The sequence below is a fragment of the Buceros rhinoceros genome, unplaced genomic scaffold, assembly GCF_000710305.1.
Source record: "Buceros rhinoceros silvestris isolate BGI_N320 unplaced genomic scaffold, ASM71030v1 scaffold16957, whole genome shotgun sequence".
Taxonomy (NCBI): Eukaryota; Metazoa; Chordata; class Aves; order Bucerotiformes; family Bucerotidae; genus Buceros; species Buceros rhinoceros.
This window is the reverse complement of record NW_010421755.1, coordinates 42,801-62,481: the sequence shown is the minus strand read 5'-3', so window position 1 is coordinate 62,481 and position 19,681 is coordinate 42,801. Positions and strand designations below refer to the sequence as shown.

The following is a 19,681-nucleotide window of genomic DNA, read 5'->3' as shown; positions in this document are numbered from 1 at the left end:
GGAAAGAGGAGAGGGGCAGGGGTGTTGTGGGGAGCCCGGTCCCTGTGTTATTTCCTGAGCTGTTAGCACTCAGTATGGCAGAGAAGACCCTTAGAACCAAATGCTTTCTCCAGCAGCTGTCTGGCATGTTGCTGGAGGGAGACACGTGCATCCAGTGGTGTGGCCATGCACCCCCGAGGGAGTACTCCTCGGACTTGGGGTATGGGGTGAGGAATTACTGTTATTCTCATTTTCATATGAGGAAGCTGAAGCAGGGTGAAAAAAAATGTATCTTATCTAGTCATGGGATTTGTTGCCTGCACAGCCATCAGCACCCTTGCTGTTCAGCGTCGAAGTCAAGAGATGTTGATGTTAAAGCACAGTGCAGGTGCCAAGATAACAGCTCTTTCTACTGGAGGTCACACCAGCATATTGTAAACCATTGCTGACCTTGAACAAACACTAGTCCTGACTTCTGACTGCCAACTTATACTCTTTATACTAGAGAAAATTATTTAGTCTTCTGCTTTCAATGAAGTTGGTTCCCTTACCAAAAAGTTTTCAGCAAGTTTTTGTCAGAGTTAGGTTCATAGTTTGTACTGTAATCTCATGGGCATATTAGTAATGCCATTAGCAATTAGTAATGTAATGCAACAAGAAAAATGGCACGCGGTGAAGGTTTTAAATGAAAAATATTTATTATTCGGAAGGCTTTCAAGCAACTTAGGTCACTAGATCAATAAAACATTTTTATTTGGAAAGTATTTCCCATTCCTGATGCGACGTCTCCTCAGGAGCAGCAATTGCATGGATGGATCAGAGAGTAGCTACCAGAGGATGCTGAGCCGTGAATGTGGCTTGTCCTGCCTTGCCATGTCCTGAAGGGACCAGAGTGCCTCTTGGCCTCTTACAAAACTGGAGGAAGAGGAACAGTGAGGAGGTGCCTCTGAGCTGGGAAAGGGATGTCAAGGTCACCTGGGGCCCATGGTACATGTTGGTACGTGGTACCTGAGGATACCTCATCTTACGGCCTTCGCCGTCTTGAAATCTTGGGTGATTGCTTTTCTCTGCCTCTTTTCTTGCCAGCTCTCTCACATCTCCGACGTATTCCTCATAGCCAAATCTGGACCAGTTGTTCCACCCGAGAAGCAGCATCCTCTAAATTAAGCGCTGCTCCCCATCCTCTGTGGCCCCGCAGGCAGGGGGGGTCTGGGGGTCCCAGCCTGCGTTGCTCCGGCTGCTGCGGTTTAGCCCGGAGGTGGCAGCATTTCACTGGTGGGCCAAGGAGCCTGGGATACAGTGGGGACATTCATCTGGCTAAGTACTTTGGGATCTTTTTGGCCAAGAGCACTGTGTGGTTAAAAAAAAAAAAAAAAAATCAAGGTCATAAGGTGTCTGGGATTTTTGAAGAGACAACGTAACAGTGGTCTTTTATTATTACTGAGTTTACAGCCAAGAGCTGTCCTGTAAATGAGCAATGCAATTTAGGGATTTTTTTTTTTCCACTTTAAAAGTAGGAATGCTTGAGACATTAAAGGTGGTCTGGTAGCTTTTGCTGTGAGACTTCGCTTCGTGTTGATCTGTACGCTGGCTTTGTGTCAACACGAGAGCACCAGCTCCATGCAGGCAGTCAGGGGTCAGCTGTGCGTTTCAACTGGATGACACCCTGCTTCATGCAAAAAACAGTGTGTTGTGTATTGTGGGGATAGAAAGAATGCAATAGACTGTTTGGCTACATGAACTATGTGAGATACGTGCAATTAATTAGAAGAGAAATGAGTGTGGAATGCATAGTCTGCATGTAGCGTGCTGTTATTTACTTATTTTGGAGGGATAGGAAGGAAGATGAACTGATACCCCATAAGTCCGTGGTGGATGTAAATCAGGCATCAGTTCAGGAGCCAGGTTAATAGCAGCTATGATTGGATTTTTATTGTGTTGTTGCTCGGAGTAGTGTTAGTGTACGGACAGCCTCAGGTCCTTGAGCTTATTTAAAGACCTTCATATTTTCCGTCAACAGCTGTATGAAGTTAAAGGGAAGGAGGCCATGGGATTTTTCTTTCTCAGCTAGTTTATTTGTGAGGTGGTGAGGTTAATGTGGCAATATCCCATGCTTAGTAGAGAGGCTTTTCGGCTTTAAGCATTGTGTGTGCTCCCTTCAGATTTATGATTTTGACCCCAGCCTGGCATTATCACACTGTCAGTGGGAGTGCAGGGCTGGCTTGAACCGCCAGCTCTTGGTGGTAATCTCTCTTAATTAGTTTACAGTTGAAACAATTGTCCATCTTTTTGCCTTTAAACAAGGGAAGTTTGCTCTATCGGTGGTTGATTTCCTTGAGGGAGGAGATCCTGTGGGAGGTTATCAGGGAGAGAACAGCTCCGGGCTCCACTTTCAAAGCAATGCCATGTCCGAAGCATGCATCAATCCTGTTAGTACTGCTTATTGTTTCACAATGGTGTGTCAGGAATTACAGGCACAGACCTTTCTAAGGACTCTTGCAGACCTTTATGCACTCTCATCCTGAGTTGGGATTTTCTGGAATCATTGTCTAATAAAAGCTGGTTTTACACATTAAATTGCGTTCTTTGAAATTGCTCTTTTAATTGCTGATCTTTCCCTGACTTCTCCACAGATCACTCTGAGCCTCCTCATTGTCGACTTTCTGCCAGGGAGCCCTCTATGCCTCATCATTAGGGCTAAAATCTGCCATCACTTAGCATAACACACAGAGCTTACAACTGGGAGCAACCCCCTCCCTTGCATGGGAGCACAGACAATAATAGACACTATAGTGGCAGCGCCAATGGGAGCTCTACCATGTATTTTAATGACTCGTGCTTGATTACATTTGTTAGATTGCACCGAAGTTCATTTAGTAATTGGTATGATTCTTAGAGGGTCCACATTTGACATTCCTAGCTCATTAAAGAGCTCCATCAATGGCTATTACAACTTTCATCTCAACGGTGACCATCTCAGATATATATCCAGTCATTTTCTTTTGATAAACCACCCACCCGGCATTCATTAACACTTAACCATCTGCAGCCAGCCCTTCCTTGTACCTTCTCCCTTGCTTTGATGATATAATTAAAAGCCTTCTGTATTATCTCCCTCAGAGCGATAAGTCTAGGTGCATCAGCTCTAGGCAAATGCGTTGTTTGTTATTCGATTCTCTCTGTATCAGCTGATCCTTGCAACGGGCTCATTTTTCATATGTTGTGAAGATTAGCTGATGGAGTGGGAGATCAGGGGCATGAGAAAGGAGTGTGGCTTTCAATATTAGTAACCAGATGCTCATTTGAAATGGTGATGGAGTTTACTGTTATCTGTTAGATTATTTGGCTACTTTGCTTTTACCTGAAGATAAACTGGTTTGATCACTAGTCAGTGAAAATTAGCATCATCTTTAGTGGCTTGTTATGATAGAGTGCTCTTATCAGTCTGGTTTAGTGTGGCTATTCTCTCCTTGAGTCTGGTTTACAGAAATCACAGCTTTGTTTATGCATGTGCCCAAACTTGCCTGTTTGACCTTTGAAGCTGTGATTATAATATTAATCTGTGGGACTATTCTGTTGCAAATCACTTAGGTGGTCTGTATTTCAGAGGATTTTCATTGTGGGACCTCCCTCTTGTCCAGCATGATGTTCCGTTATTGTTAGTATATTCTTCATTGAAACCTAACTCAGAGTGGCGTTTCAGTATGTCTTGTTGTCTGGCTAGTTTTTGTGGCAGTTTTTTGTGTGTGATGGATCCGCAGCTAGGATAGCACTGTGCTACTGTCTGCCCACTTGCACTGATTTTGTGTAACTTTGTTTTAAAGTTGCTTAGCTACAGAAAATCTCAGTACAATACTTGCATGCAGATACAAACTGCGGCCTGCAAATCCTCAGTGTCCTGTGGTGTAGCTAAATAGTGTAATTCCAGTTTGCAGGTGGGGATGCTGTATGTGTGAAAGCCACACAGACACTGGCAGCAGAACCAGCATTTATTGATGAGGAGTTCCTGTTTTACACTCTTCTGCTTGATGTCTATCCCTTGCAGCCTTCCCCTGCCTTGTCTTCAAGGGCAGTTGTCATAGATCTTAAATAAGGAGAGAAGAACCTGGCATTCTGGCACTAAAGAAATGGTGTCCTGTTTGTCATCTTCAGGTTAAGAATTGTGGGGAGGTTCTCCTATTTTTCCCTCTCCTTCCCATGATGCATCCATTTCATTTTTTCATGTTTCTTGCTTTGCTCCATTGTTCACTTTCCCAGCTTTCCTCGCTCTCCATTTCTTTCCATTTGTCTCTTCACCCTTTTCAATAAACTATTATATTAATTATATAAATATAAGGGAGCTTTTTCTCTCAGGAAAGATATGAAAATTTTTTTCTCTCATAAATACACAAAATGTGGAAACCATCCTCAGGGTGAAGACCAGGAGGGAGTCTGCTGACTTCCAACTGTAAGACATCATTGAAATTAGTGGATTCCCTATCCTCTTTGCATAAGGAACATTGCTATTTGGGCTGACTTCCACAGCAACATCTGGGCCACTGATAACATCAGTACTGGAGCCCTGCTAGGTGAGCTCATGTTTTGTTAATGAAGTAATCTACGGAAAGCGCATATATCATTTTTTAGTACCACATACTTTACTGCAAAGTGTCATACTATTATTATAGGACTTTTCCTTTGCAAGTGGGACTTAAAGAATTTCATTATAGTTAATAATATGTTTAGCTTGAATTGAATGGTGTGCTTGAGAAATTCCACCTAAATTACAAAATTTTAAGACTTAAATACTCAATGCATTAATTGAGAAATACACTGAAGACTGGCTTACTAGAACACCTGATATTCTCGGTAGCTTTGGCATTACTAAATATTCGGTGTGCTAGTATTGGTTTACGATATATGTGTGTATGCCTAAATTGTGAGTGATCCCTCTGCTGAGCTCACGAAATGATAAAAGTGGTCATGATCACAAATATCTGACTGTAGCATGTTCTGGAATAAGTGAACAAAAGTTGGATGGGATATAGTGGTAAGATATGTTCATTGAAACTTCATTATGAAATCCAGGCATCAAAGGAGGAAAAATCAAAACAGAGACGATTTCAGGTGTGGATTCAAATTTCTCTCCTTAGAAGCCTCTGACCTGTGAGTACAGTTACAGATCTCTTGAACAGCCCAGTGAAGTCCCTGACTGTTGTTTTGTCTTGCTGTTTTGCAAGCTAACTATTCTTGGTGGCTTTTCTGTCCTGAGAGCTAGTGGTGAATGTCCACACAGCCAGAACACTCTCAAATGAGGCTACAGGTGTGTGAAAGGGAAAGTGATCTTGGCCTAAAATATTTAGCTGCTTTGAGACAGGTTCCAAAAAGGTTTTCCACTATCTAAAGAGCACAGAATGCATAAAGATAAATGATAAAAGTAATTGATGAGTCTTTATGATTTAAAACTATGTTCTTAAAATATTGAAACTATTGGAGATGGCTGAATTTCTGAAATATTTACCTACCACTGGTCTGAAAGCAAAGGGTTCCCTGTTTGCCATTGTTTGGCTAATGATGAGCGGGAGTTTTACTGATCTTTTCCACCTTACTGGGCTGGGTGAGCAAACGCTTTGTAATTGAGCGGTGGCAGTCATTTGTAATGTGTAGTGCAGGAAAGGTGAGCAAACCCCATCTCCTTCCCCTATTCCCTACAGGAATTGTTGGAAAAAATACAGTAGTGGTGTTGTGTTTGCTAGCAGAACATGCACAGCCTTGCATATTAAGGCAGGCACTTAGCCAGAAGCTTTGAATTGTTGTACCCTGACATTACCCACTGTAACTTCTAGCACTCTGGGCCCATTACTTTGGCTTCCTGCCCAGTAATGTGCAATTTCCACTTACATAAGAAGATGTAGCAGGAGTAATGACTCCTTGGAGGAGGTGTTTTCTTTCACAGCAAATCAGCCCAGGGCCAACAGGTGTAAGTTTATAGACACAGTCCAATAATGGCACCCTGCACTGTTCTCCTCTGTTAATCCAGCAGCAAATGGAAAGGAACAGATCTGCCTTTGCACACTTTTCGCTATCCACTGACTTAACTGCAAAGTCAAACTCTTGTGCAGTTTTCAATGACCATTTACGTTTTTCCTTTTTTTTTTTTCTTTTACAGACACCCTCGAATACACATCAGAACAGGGCTGATGGATGCCCATCTCTACTGTCTGAAGAAATATGTGATAGACTTCCTTGTAGAAAACAGGTAAGAAACCAAGCAATACACAAGGTAGTAGCAGGTGTTTGCCCTGACATACAGTTCATACCAGAGCTTTTAAAGGAAAGTTTGTTTCATTAAATTGGCTAGGATAAAACAGAAATGTAAAATAAACCAGTTTTCAAAAACTTTAACTACACTAAAAGGAATGCCAAGCATTATGTCTGAGTTTCTTATTCAGACCTTTAGAAAAAAAAAATCAAATAACAGCATAAGTGAAAGCTAAAATTTTTGCCTCTCTTCTGCATCCCTTGTTTTCCTAATGTATCTGTGGTTTTTGGCTGCTCATTTTACCAGCCCCATTGTTAGGGCTGTGAATACATTTCTGACCTTTGATTTCCTCCACCACAGTCTGTTTTGGCCTTTGCAATCACCTTTTCTCTCCCCCTTCACATCCACCACCACTGCAGGTGGGCTATCATTGTAGCGTCCTCTGTTTTTAGCATGTCTCTCAAAACTCTGAGACCACCCAGTGAGAGTAAGAAAAACATCCATTTATGGTGGTGGAGAAGGATCTTAGCTATAATATTTCATGAAACAGAACAAAAAAACTTGTGTTTATCTTTAAAAAACAAACAAATGAACAACCCCCTTCACAGTAAGTAGTTCAGTTTTGGAACGATGTCCTGTTCCTTGATTTTTTGTGGTGTTGTCATGCCCGTTACATACATTGAAAGCTCAGTGACTTACCAAGAGTTTTTCTCCCCTTTTAAGTAAGATGAGAGATACAGAGGCTGACTAAGTGTTGTGTTCGTAGTGCTTTTCCTTAAAGTATAAACTGACGTGGAAGAGTGTTGGGAGGTGGGGGGGAGTTGTCATAGCCTTGACCATATACAAATTTGGTGAGGTAGCTGGATACATGATTGAATAAGCTCCTCCAGATGAAGGTTCTATGAGTGAGTTTAAAAAGTGGAAAATCTGTGTTAACCCCTAGGGCAATTTCTTGCCATGCATAAGAATAAAACTTACCCGATGCCATGACTGGCTCATGGAGGCATCGTACAATTTGTTTTGCCTCCTATTTTTGAATGGGAACATGTCTGAAAGGTGAGAAAGCTTCAGGAGCAGCAGAGGATTTAAATCTGGAATAAGCCATTTATTCAGTGTATTTTAGAAAGTCGGTAACATTTTGGACTTGTATTTCCTGTGGTAGCATGAAGCAGTGTCTACGCCTTTCTTTTGTCATAATACAACATGCAGAACTCATTTCTTGCAATCCTAACCATCCAGTTTTTGCCGGGATTAGACATTTCTAGAATATTAGATGTTTCACACATTCGGTTCTTTTCCCCTAGTATTTCAGGCTGTTTTGAATTTAGATTATTAGGTCTGTGGGTCAAGGACAGCCTTTTTCAGACATGCCACAGTGTGTGACACAATGAGGCCTCTAAGCGTAAATAGTGGTAACTTCAGATTTCAGTCTGTATGCTATTTCTATTGAAACTGGTAAGATCTTTGTCTGTGTCAGTGATGGGATTTTACCTTGTATTAATCAAAGCCAGCAGAGCAAAATCCAGCTCTGAACTCCTCTAGTTGCCCCCAGATCCCCCTGGAACAGGTCTACTGGCTTTTTGCAAGTATTACCAGTTGTTGTTTTGTTTTCTGTAGAGAGATCATTCTCCGTCAACACTATTTTATGAAGCTGTGCTTCTTTTCTGTGACGCTTCCATGACAAATATCTAATTACAGCAGCTAGACAGCATTTCCAAGACCTGATAGCAACATCTGGTTTACTAATGGCAGGTAGCTGCTTCATTTTCTTTATTACACATACTTCTGTTGCCCAGTCAGTTGAGAGGGAGAGAGAGAGAGAGAGTCAGTCGCAAGTAATGTGCTTAACTGGCAAATCTGGAGAATGGGACTTTTGCCATGAGGAATAACTTGGGCTTTCAGGCTTCTGGCATTGGTGGGCATTTGCAGCTTGTTTTTCTTCTCTGAGGAAGGGGAAGACAGTGCATACCGAAAGATCTTTCCATCTTTGGCAGCAATATGCCAGGACTTTTTAAAGACCCTGTGGAATATTTTTGCTTCAAAAGTACTGACATCTCCATAATTGTTTGGATTTAAGAATTCTTTTTAATACTTTGTTTTTCAGTCTAGAGAGAATCTGCAGTAAGATTTTGCCTCTCTGCAATCCCGCACCAGGACTGGAGAAGCTCAGATGCCTTGTTTAAGTTGTGTGTGTTTAAAACTAACAGCAGGGACTGAAGTGAACAGTGAAGCTCTTGTACAGTGCCAGGAAGTACTGACACAGTGTACTTCCTCAATATTACAATATTTACATTGTGTTAATGTTTTAACAGCGGAGTTTGATGGCAGGCAGAACACCTTTTATCATTGTTTGTAGCTCAGTGAAGCATTTACATTTTTAAAAAATTTTATTTTGACATACAAGAGCAGAAAAGATGTTGCCCAGAAGTAAAAATTTCAGATCCTACGACTGGCTATAGCTCACCCTTTTGCCAAGGAAAATTATGGTTACTTCCAGGTCAAAGAATTACATGAAAACTAATGTAGTTATGTATGTGGGACCTGTTGCTCCAAATGGGATAAAAGCCCAGTGCAGTCCCAGCTTAGCTGCAAAGATGTGGCAAGAACAAGCTCTCTTCAAGTGAATGTAGTCTGTATATAGCTGCACCTGTAAGAATAAATTCCGTTCCTCCACTTCAGTCAGGTTAATGTGTGTGTCATGTAATCACTAGCAACTAATACGAAAACAGGAAAAAAAGAACGTGAAAAGGCTAAACCTGTGTTTTCTCCCAGTACACGAATCTTGCTTCAGGATTTGGGACAACTTCGTTATATGACAGCTCTGGAAGAACGCTCAATTTATTGTTCAGCTCCAAAATGGAGTTGTGATACCAAGGTTTTGTTATCAACCTGGAGACTGTCACGCTTTGTGGTACTGAACAGATACCTTAATTTTTCTATGCACTTGTTTCCTCTTCTGAGTGGGATTTTCTGGAGAATAATCGGTGGTTTTTTGGCAGCAGTGGACTATGAGGGATGTTAGGAGAGGTCAAAATACTGTTTGGTAGTCTGTAACTCAGTTTGTAGTCCTTTAATACACTTTTATGAATCATTTTTAAAAGGCTGGATAGTAGATTCTCCTGCCTGAAGTTTTATTGCACTATAGCAAACCAAACAAATTCTTGAGTTCTAAAAAGGAGAGATTGCTAGTATCTTTGAATAAAAGTCAGAGGAAATGGTCTGTTTATTAGAACCCCCTCAAATATGAATGTCCAGGCAAAAATCAAAAATACTGGCCCAGGGGTGCCAGTAGGAGCACTTGGAGCTCTGACCTGGGATGGATACCTGGCACTGATGACTTCTGGGTCTGTTGCCACTAGATTTGCATGAGGTCACAGACCGTACCCTGCTACCAGCTGGATTTACCCCATCTGAACAGGGACTGTGACCTCAATGTGAACAAGCAGCAGCTTTTTCAGGCTGAACTTTCTGCTGGTTATTTCTGTCCCTGGCTTTTCTTCTGCATAGTCATTTGGTTCTTCCTGAGGCTCCTTTTCTTCGATGAACTTAGAGTTGCTGAGGCTGGTTTTGGTTTGGCAGATGTACCGAGTCTGCCAAATGGTATCACATCTTTGCACATCTCTGTGTTCAGGCAAGAGCTTTTCTCTCCTGAACATGTCCTGTCTCAGAATAAAACTAACCTGAGGATCTTATAGGTGCTGTGCTTTGTGGCATGGGGAAGACAGGTGAGCGCGGCTGTGTGCCTTGCAGGAGCTGCTCTGCCAGGATAGGGCAGGGATAGTTGAAGGTGAACACCTGCACCGCCTGATGAACTGCACAGTATTGCTTTTCTTAAGGCGATCATTACATGAGCTGAGCCAGCAGGCTAGACAGAAGCAGAGGCTGTAGCTGGCTGGGGGCACGGCTCCACCCCACAGCTGGCGGGCCTCACACCCCTGGGGCCCTGGGGTGGCAGCCAGCACAGTAGCCAGTCCCTTTTTTTGGCACTCTCCGGAGTGCTAGGTTGGAATCCTGCCTCGCTGCTGCATCCAGGGCAGATGGAAGAAGAGAGTCCTTATTCCCTTTCCCCTGTGAACTTCATCTGTAGCGGAGGGCAGGATCTAGGTCTGTGCTTTTTGAGCCCAGCGTGTTGCACAGGCATGCGCTGAGACTTCTTTACCATGTGCTGACAGTTTGCTTGCTAACGATCCCAGCAAAGCTGCTAGCAGGAGAAATGTGATCAAAGGGCAATTGCATGGTAGTTTGTGTTCTGTTTTTCCAGAATATTTCAAAAGCTGTAGCCTGGTGAAATAAGATACCTTATTTGGGGGAGGGCAGGGTGGGGTGTAATAGATATAAAGCAACCCCTTCCCCTGTAAAGTTTTAACATGGAATATTCAAACTTGCTTTGGAAATATTAATGTTGAAGATGTGTCTCTCTATGTATACTTTTAAGCATATACACAAGATATATGTAATATGCATTTATAATATATGTACGCCTGAATGACCTTATGCCCACAGCCAGTTGTGCAGGTACAGATGACAACTTTGTTATATGTGTAAGGATTTCACCCTGCTGACAGCTGAAACCTGTAGACATGTTGGAGGCTGCCGTTTTCACCTCTCATTGAGATAGACCAGAAAATCTGAAGCCAGATTAAGGCTGCCTAAAAGAAAGCAGTATTAAGTTACCTCCCAAAAAATCACTTTTGTCAAATCTCATCAGTGCAGAGCTTGTTGCGAATATGCTAATCAAACTGTAGTTACAGGTTGGGGACATGAAAAGCTGCATTTAAAACTATTAACTTTGCAAAGTTAAGTACTTGGCAGTTAGGAAGTGTCACAGCTGATGCACCCTGTGCAACCTGTTGCTTCTGTATATGCCACATATCATGGTACAGGCTCCAGTTACATGACTTTACATTTTTTCCCTCTGGGACTATTGCTTTGTCTGTTGCCTGAGATGCTCACTGGAGATGATGCTGTTCAACATGGTATGTAACTTCTCTGGTTCAGGTGAAGGCCAGCAGCCATGTTTGCTGCTCGCTGTTTAAACCCTGTTCTGAAATAGATTTCTGGTGCTCATAACTGATACTATAATGGTCTGCACACAATTCATTAACTATCTTGCTAGCCCCCCTATTAGTGAACCAGCAGTCTTTACCCATTCTGATAGGGGGAAATTACGGCACACAAGAGCTGAAGTTTGGAGTATCTTTGTCTGGAGTGTGCCATTTTTCAGTCCTTAATGTTATACAGAGGTCTTACTGTTGAAGGAATCTGTTCTATTGATGATAGCTGACACAGGGTGACGCTGATCAAATCAAATCAAAAGCACACAATCAGTGGCAACCTGCAGAAATTAGATTTATGTTCTGCATTCAGCAGCATCTTTAAAATCCTCTGGCAGAAGGGAATTTAATATAAATTTAAGAATCACTTCTTCTGGCACTATTTGTTTGCCTTAAATATTAACAGTTCTTTTCTCCTTTTGCCTTGTACATTTAACACACATGTTCTAACAAATGAGGCAGACATTATTCTGCCTCATTACACAACCTTGATTTATCCCCAGGGCATAGTCCAACTTTACATTGGGTGAAGAAGAGATTGAGACTGGGGAGAGCGGAAAAGTAGGTGAGTGTGTTTTTAAGGATTGTGTCATAATGTGTACACACGAGGTCTTAATTAGGGTTGTATAAGCAACATACTTCTTGCTTTTCTTAATTTGAGTGCCCAAACTGTTACCCTGGTGTGTACGTATATTTTTATATGTGACTCTTTTAGAATTAATCAGTGAGGCTACTGTGACTCTTGCTAATGGAGTAGCTGTTATCAACACAGATTCATCACCTTTCAGGTCAGCAGCTAGGAGCTGGGATGCCCTAAACTTCAGAGAATATCCAGCTCAGCCTTTGTAATCCTGGCCTGGAACGTACAGTGTTACTCTGGAGTAGTGCATGAGCAGTGCAGTTAGCTTGCAGAAAGAGAATGGAGCATGCCCATAGAAAAACTCAAAAATAAAAAACAAAACAAAACCTCAAAAAACTTTTCCAAGCATGCGCAAACAGTGTTTTTTCGGACTTAGCCTGATGTAATATGGGCACTTTTTATGTTTACAAATGTAACGCCCTAATGAAAAGACAATCTTGTGTCAAACTGCAGTCATGGAAGTGCAACAGCTTTTCAGTGGAACAATGAAATATTTTTGACGTGGACAAAACAAAGAGTTTTTTCCATAATTTTGTTCTTGGAAATAGCTGAGACATTTTTGATGAACCTATCCAAAAAAAAAAAACAAACCAGTTTGAGGCAGACACCTGGCATGGGTAGTTTCAGGCAAACCAGTTAAACTTTGTCAAAGTTTACAAACAGATGAAGACAGAAACTTGAATAGGAAATGCTGGGCAATTTATCTATAGGCACCCCAGCTGCATCATCTCTGAGAGTTAGTCATCTTGGATTTAGGAAGGCAGATGCTACTGTCTGTTTGCTCAGATATTATGGCTTCTCCGATATGCTCCAGAGCATCCATTGCATTTTCTAAAGTAAGGAGATCTTTGGACTTCATTTCAGAAGACTGTGTCTGTGGGGAGCATGCATCTTCCTCTTATACATTAGGATGCTTAACATACTTTTGTAGCGTCCTTCCCCCTTTTTTTCCATCCTGAGTTCCTCCTAAAAGCAAGGCAAAATTTTTGTGTTCAGTAGTGTGGTTTGCAAACAGCGGTTTTGTCCTGAATCTAGGCTTTCTGAACTGTTGGGTGTAGAAAAAGCCTCTTGTTTCCCTTGTACAGTCACCTGGGAAGCGGGGCAGCTCTGTTTGTGGCCAAAAAGAATGATGTGTGGTGCTGAGAAGGCAAGAATGATAAACAGCAGCACTGTGGTGGCTTCAAAAGGTCTGAGTAAGCATTCGCAGTGCCTTGTCCTCGGAACGCTGAGTGCTAACATCTTGCTTGCCACCAGGGAAATCCACTTTTGCTGGGGAGCTCTCCTCCTGGGGTGCACCCAGCGAGGGGCTGAGCTGGAGCTAAGGAAATAAATCATCTCTTCTGCAGTTCTTCCAGTGCTAGAGAACTGCCTGCCAGAATTCACCAGAAGAGAAACTCTTCTCTGAACTGAGCAAATTTGCAGTAAGCTTTATAGGCAAAGTCAGTATGATTTGTTTGCAAAGTTAAACACTGGGAGTGTTTTTTTTTGAACTGTTGAAATAAATAAGAGCAAATTGTGTGAGGTCATAGCGCTCTGCTTTTCCAGACTGCTTCAGCTGCAATCCCAGAGCAAGCTTCTCTTCTCGGCTCCCCTCTGCGTATCCAGAAAACCTTTGCTGGGCCGGCGCTAGGAGGGGAGAGGGAGGTTTGCTGTCTCCGTGCTGTGTTCTGGGATCTGTGGCTGTGAGAAGAACTGCAGTGGAGCTACCCTTCTCCCTGAAAAATGGCAAGGGCAGTATGAGATCTTTGAAACCTGGAGGTGCGAGTGACTGGCTCTGAAGCTCCTGCTTGGATGGCTGTGTGCTATGCTGTACACAAAGGCCCCTGCAGGTTTATATTAAGGTGCTGCCCAGACTAAACCAGTGCATTTTTTCTTTTTCCCCTCTAAATGCCTTTTTATCATTCAGGCTGTCACCTGTGTTTCCTGGCAAGGGCTGCAGGCTGGGGGAGGTCTGGCAGAGCTGAACGCCGAGCTTTGGTGGTCTTTGTGTGGCTGCCTGAAAGATGGCTTAAAACAGAACCTGCTCTGTGAATACCTGCAAGTTAACATGTGTCAGCCGTGTGGCTGGAAGGTTTCTCCTTTGCTCTAAAGAGAGATTTTTATAATGAATACTTTCCTTGTGATTAAAATGGGTAAATAAACAAATAGCTCCTACAGGAAGCATACTGTGCTAAGACAGGGCAAATAGATTGTAGCTCTCCAAACAAAAGAAAAACGAAAAAAGCCCAACCAACTGACAAGCTTTCTTTCTTGCATTTAATCTGTTAGAATGTGAAATGGCCATTTATCTTTCGCACTTCCTTTCCTTGTCAAACACATCCAGCTGTTGGAGCTTTCTCCACTCCCTACTAGAAATGCCAAGACCTGAAATTTGTTCATATCCTCCTCCTCCAAAGTATCATAACCGCTATCATCTTTCCGTGGTACCAGTCCAGCTCACTCCTGAAACCTGAAGGGGAAAAGCCCTTATGGTCCAACTAGATTTAAAGAAATTATTATTTTCAGCAGATCACTTTCGTAATAAAAACACTTCCTTTTAGCAGACTACCTGGGAGCAGATGTATCTTTGGATGTGGTGAATTGGAGCTGATTAACTTCATGAATAACTGCAAAACTTTTGGTGAGACCACAGTGTGCCATAGTGGCCATGTGCCTGAGATGCTCAAAGCATGCTTGGTCACAGCACAGTATTCTCTGCAACCTCCTAATGAAAATTTTTCACAATTAAATGTTAAAATTTGTTAACTTTGTCCTCTTGACTGTGATTTACACCATCAGATAATGACCCTTTGGATTCCTGATGCAAGTGAATGTAGGGAGGACATGAAAAAGGTCATTGAAATGTCAATGCAAGTATTACAGAATAATAGAAAAATTTAGCCTGGGGAGGCACCTCTAGCGGTCCCTAGTCTTATCTCCTGCTCAATTAAGTCTAACTTCTGTGTTGCTCAGGGGGTTTTTTGCAGCTGAGTTTTGAAAATCTCCGTGATAGAGGCTGGGCCTTGTCCTAGGACCGTACCACTCACTGAAAAAGTTGTTTTCTTTATGTCCCAACTGGAATTTCCCTTGTTGCAGCTTGTGTCCATTGCCTCTTGCCCTTTTACTGTGCACCTCTTGGGAAAAGTCTGGCTGTCTTCTATAGCGCTTCACTTTAGGTAGTGGAAAACTGTAATCAGATCCCCCTGCAGCCTTCTTTTCTCCAGGCTGAACAAATCCAGCTCCCCCAGTTTCTCCTTGTGCGTCATGTGCTCCTGGCCCTCTTGGTGGCCTCAGCTGGGCTTGCTCTGAACTCATAATAAACATTAAAAATGTTAACTATTTTTGCCACTGTTTCATGCAGTTGCAATTTCCTTGGGTAGCCTTCAGATTGAAGTTCAGATTGAGTCAGATTGACGTTTGTCTTCATACAAGAAGTGGATTTTGAACCAAGGATGAATGATGATTCTTTTATCCATCTGTGTGTGCTTTTTTCTGGTTTTGGGGGGTTTTTTTGCCTTAAATCATTGCCACTTGGAGAGCATCACCCTAAGCACTCTTTCATCAGTACAGTATTCTTCCTTCCACACAGTGCTGTTTGCATGTAAGATAATATTTGTGGTGAAATGAAATGTCCTTGCTGGACATCTTCCTGTGAGGATACAGTCCTTACATGATACCATGGTATCTTGCAGTAGAAAACCTAATTCTCCTGCATTTTCTATTCAGATGATTTGATTATACAATTTTCAAGAATTTTCAAGATAATGTTTTCCCTTCTTCACCTCTCTGGTTTGCTTCTAAATCTCCTTGCTTCCACACCACCCCAGTCACTGATTGATCTTCTGAAATGCTGAGTCCCCTTTTACTCACGAGTTGAATTTCTTAGAGAAAATAGTGATTGTTTTCCTTAATTCCTTCTCCTGGTTGTTGTATTCTATGTGTAGTTCAATGTAAAATTTCATTGTGCCTTAGCAAGTCAAATGAAACATGAACATACATATGTCTATTACACTGTTTCTGTCCTTATTTATTGAGTTACCATGATGGGAGACTTTCAACTTCCTGCATATAGAAGGGAGAATAAATGTACTAATGATGGTAGGGCACACATGCCTGAAGAGAGCAGCTAATGAAGATATCTCTTAAGTCAGTGAGTCATCAATCAATCACTAACAATATTCTAAGTTCCGTTTTGAATGTGACAGGTAACTGGAGTATGAGGTAAGGGCTGATCTTAGAACAGAGTCTTGAATCATACTATAATACTATAAATTTCTTCACTTCAAGTGAAAAAATTAAAAAAGTGAGTATAACAACACTTTAAACCACCCCAAAACAGTCTATGGGAAATGCTGAGTGCTGTCTAGTTAAGTTACTGATTTTGAAGACAAAGCCCTGAATGGGCAGAAGCAGTGACATTTCCATAAACCAAAGATGCAGAGATGATCTGTAACAGCATTTTACACCAAACTTTTCTGTATGAATACCACCTGGAAAGAACATTATGAATAAAAGTAGGATTATGAAGAGGAGGAGATGGGGTTCATTTGCCAAAAAGCTTCACCTTAAAGTTCTTCAAGAAAGGATAGTGGAGGTGGGGGGGGGGAAGACAGAAGATCATGTCACAAGTGCCATAGTAAAGAGAACAGAAGGGTTGTCCTACAGGGATGGATTAAACAAGAATTGGTAATCAACAGTAAGGATAGCAATTACTGGAAGTAAACTGATTGCTGGGGAGAAAGGTGTAGTAATGGGACTTGTATAGGTGGAAGCAGGACTGAAATACGCACCAGAGCTTCTAGTTTATCTCCCAGACCGCTGAAAGTATGGGCACGTTGTTCAGTCAAACCAAGAATGGGTCCGTTTGATTGCAGACCCCCGAACACATTATCTGCATGGAGAAACAGAGCAAAGCGATGCTGACATTTGCAGTGCCTTTAAGGCAGCCTCAGTGGAGTGAAAGAGCTTATCCATGTGAAGCTACAGCCTGCATGTCTGCATTTTTTGACACTTAATGTGTTCTGTACAGGCAAGAATGAAGTGTTCAGTCTACCTACCTAAATATATACTTATGCACCTTAAATTTACATATTTCATCAGTTTGACTTTGTCACATGCGTGCGTTTTGTTAGGCATATTATCAGAATGCGTCTGTTCAGTGCAGTTTTAAAAGGAGCCTAGTTTCAAAGGCATTTAGATAGAAAAAACTCAGACACAGATGGCTGCAAAGGCGGAGGTGGGAGAGAATGGGGAAAGATGAGTTCTGGCAAGGAGTCATGTTTGGTGCAGGTGCGCTTGTTTTAGAATAATGGGATGCTGTCTGGGAGTGAATGAGATCCATTCCTCAGCAGTGTGTACAACCTGCCAAACACCCTGGGTGGCCTCCGACAGCCTCAGAGACTGTTGGTCAGAGAAAAGTTCTAAAAATGTCTAAACTTGCTGGCATTCTCGTGCTAAAGCTGTATTAGTTGGGAGCTGTGGGGCGTTCCTGGCTGTTTGGCGAGTAGGCAGACTTAAGGTTGCCTAGATGACCCAAGCAGAGTGCACGCACGCTTTCAAAGGATTTGAGTATGTAATTGAGGAGTTTTAATTTCTGTGGTCAATTTTTCAGAAAGCTGCCTTGTTTCCCAAAGGGTTTTTTGGCAGAAGTGGAAGTTAGAGCCCTGCTCCTTTAAGTGCATCCAGACATAGTGCAATTTGAGAACAGTTTTTATGTGGTTTGCAACCATACCATCCCTTCCATACTTTGATCTGGATCCTCTCTGCCTACGACTGTCACTTGCGTGTCATCTTCTGCTTTTCCCCCCGTCATCCAGACTGCGGGGATTTCAGTGGTGGTTCTGCAGTTCTAGGAAGTCGTTCATAAACATAAGCCTGCAAAGCAAAGCTGTGCAGTTACCGCGGCTTGCTGCGCAATGGCTTCTGAAATATTGTCACACATGCTCTTATGAACGTTGGGAGTAGGTGGCTGTCAAACTTGAAGGTTTGTGTTAGAAAATAGTATGGAAAGAAAAATTAAGCACAAATGTACTCATGTGGAATTACCTTTTAGTAGAACATTTCTCAAAGTTTCCTTGCCTTCTCCATAGGCTTTTAGCTCCAAAAACAGTAAGAGACACTGACAAATAAGTAATTAATATGAAACTGGGGGGGATGAGAAGTATATTTATTCTTTTTATGATAGAAATTTTGAGAGTAGAACAGGACAAATAGAATGTAGCAAGAAATAACATCTGTGATGCAATGATTGGTGTTGCAAGTTACTGAATTAGATGCAAGTATTTGCCTGGTAGTTTATTGGCTTGTCTGGCTACTTTGGAGTTTTCCTTTATTATAATTGGTCTTGGTTGCACCAAACAAAGGCAAAAAGATTATTGCAAGATATAAGGGAAGAATTAGCCTTCTGCAGGGATGTGGCATGCTCTACAAATTTATCATTCACTATTTTTCCCTCTTGTACATAGTCCTTCTCTGCTTTCTCCACATTCTTAGCGTGTCTCAGAAATTCCAGCATTTTTAGCAGTGAATCAGTGAGAAGAAGGGGAAAAGGCCTGTAATTGCTTTTTCCATTGTGCTTGTTAAAACCACATTGTGGGAAATGGACCCAAACACTGTCTTTTAAGTGGTGTTGAGTCTGAGGCAGGTGGTATTAACTCAGGACTGCATTAACTCTTTTCAAATCTCTTTCCTGTTTCCTTGAGGAAACATGCCTGGTGTATATATGTGGCAAGGGCTGTTTGCCTGCCTCTTGCATTGACATTTTAATTTGGTCCATGATATAAATATCATTTCCCTAATCCCCCTTGCCCTGACCCTGTTTTGTCTTTTCTTCAAAGTGAGTTGACTTTTTTTTTTTCCTTTAAGGAGGGGGGAGGAGATGGGAATGGTGGCTGGCTGCTCTAGTTTGGAGCATTAAATGCTAGGGGAAAAAATCTCAGAGTAACTGTTGTTTCTTTCTTTGTATTCACATGGAAATTTTTAATCTCCATCAAAGGATCAGGAGAAAATAACGTTGAGATTCAACAAGAGAGCTCCCAGCTTACACGGAATTTTTAAATGTTATTTGGCTTTATCCTTTAAGCGATAAGAACCATGAACTATGTACCTACAGGGTTCAGAATTAACTTTCTCTTTCTTCCAACACACCCTTTTTTTTTTTTTATTCCTCCCTCCCTTTTTCTTACATCTTTATTGTTCCGCATAAACATGCAACTTCTTTTTCACCAAAACTGTAAGTGCCTTAGGATTTGTTTAGTTGTGTTTATGTATACATTTCTAACATTAATTATGAGCACCAGTCTGAAACACAGCCTCATGTTCTGCTTTTGATGTGATCTGAAGGATCTCTGTTGGAGGCCATGGAGCTAAGATCAGAACCCATCCCACTGTGTGCCTGCATAGTTGTATGAGAGCTAACATTAGCCAGTTTAAAAAAAGAAAAAAGGTAAAAGTTTGTATAAAAGGGCTAATAATCTGCTTGTTTGTAGTGGGGAATCACAAACACAATCAGCACCTGTAGATGTAGGTGATTGTGCTAATAATGATAGCAAGGAAGACCCCCTGCAACCAGCCCATGGAGAGTAACAGCAGATTTCACAGGTGGGTGCTGACAGCAATGGTAGATTTCATGCTTCATCACAGATTAATAAAACAGGGAGGATATTAAAATGCTAATACTCATTAATACCATTTTATGGTGTTTAACATTAAACATGGAAAATGAAAATGAATGACAGCCGGTAAATGGAACTGACAGTTTTGTTCAGGGTGTCTCAAGCTGGTGAGAAC

The 19,681-nt window shown here is 41.8% G+C and overlaps 1 protein-coding gene across 1 annotated transcript in view; it reads left to right on the top strand.

The window, feature by feature from the left end:
• The window catches only part of EIF2B3 (eukaryotic translation initiation factor 2B, subunit 3 gamma, 58kDa), an 88,996-nt gene that overhangs the window by 44,510 nt on the left and 24,805 nt on the right, over positions 1-19,681 (top strand). The window contains exon 5 of the mRNA XM_010139809.1: positions 6,128-6,217. Within this exon, the coding sequence (XP_010138111.1) occupies positions 6,128-6,217 (90 nt within the window). The remainder of the gene's footprint in view (positions 1-6,127; positions 6,218-19,681) is intronic.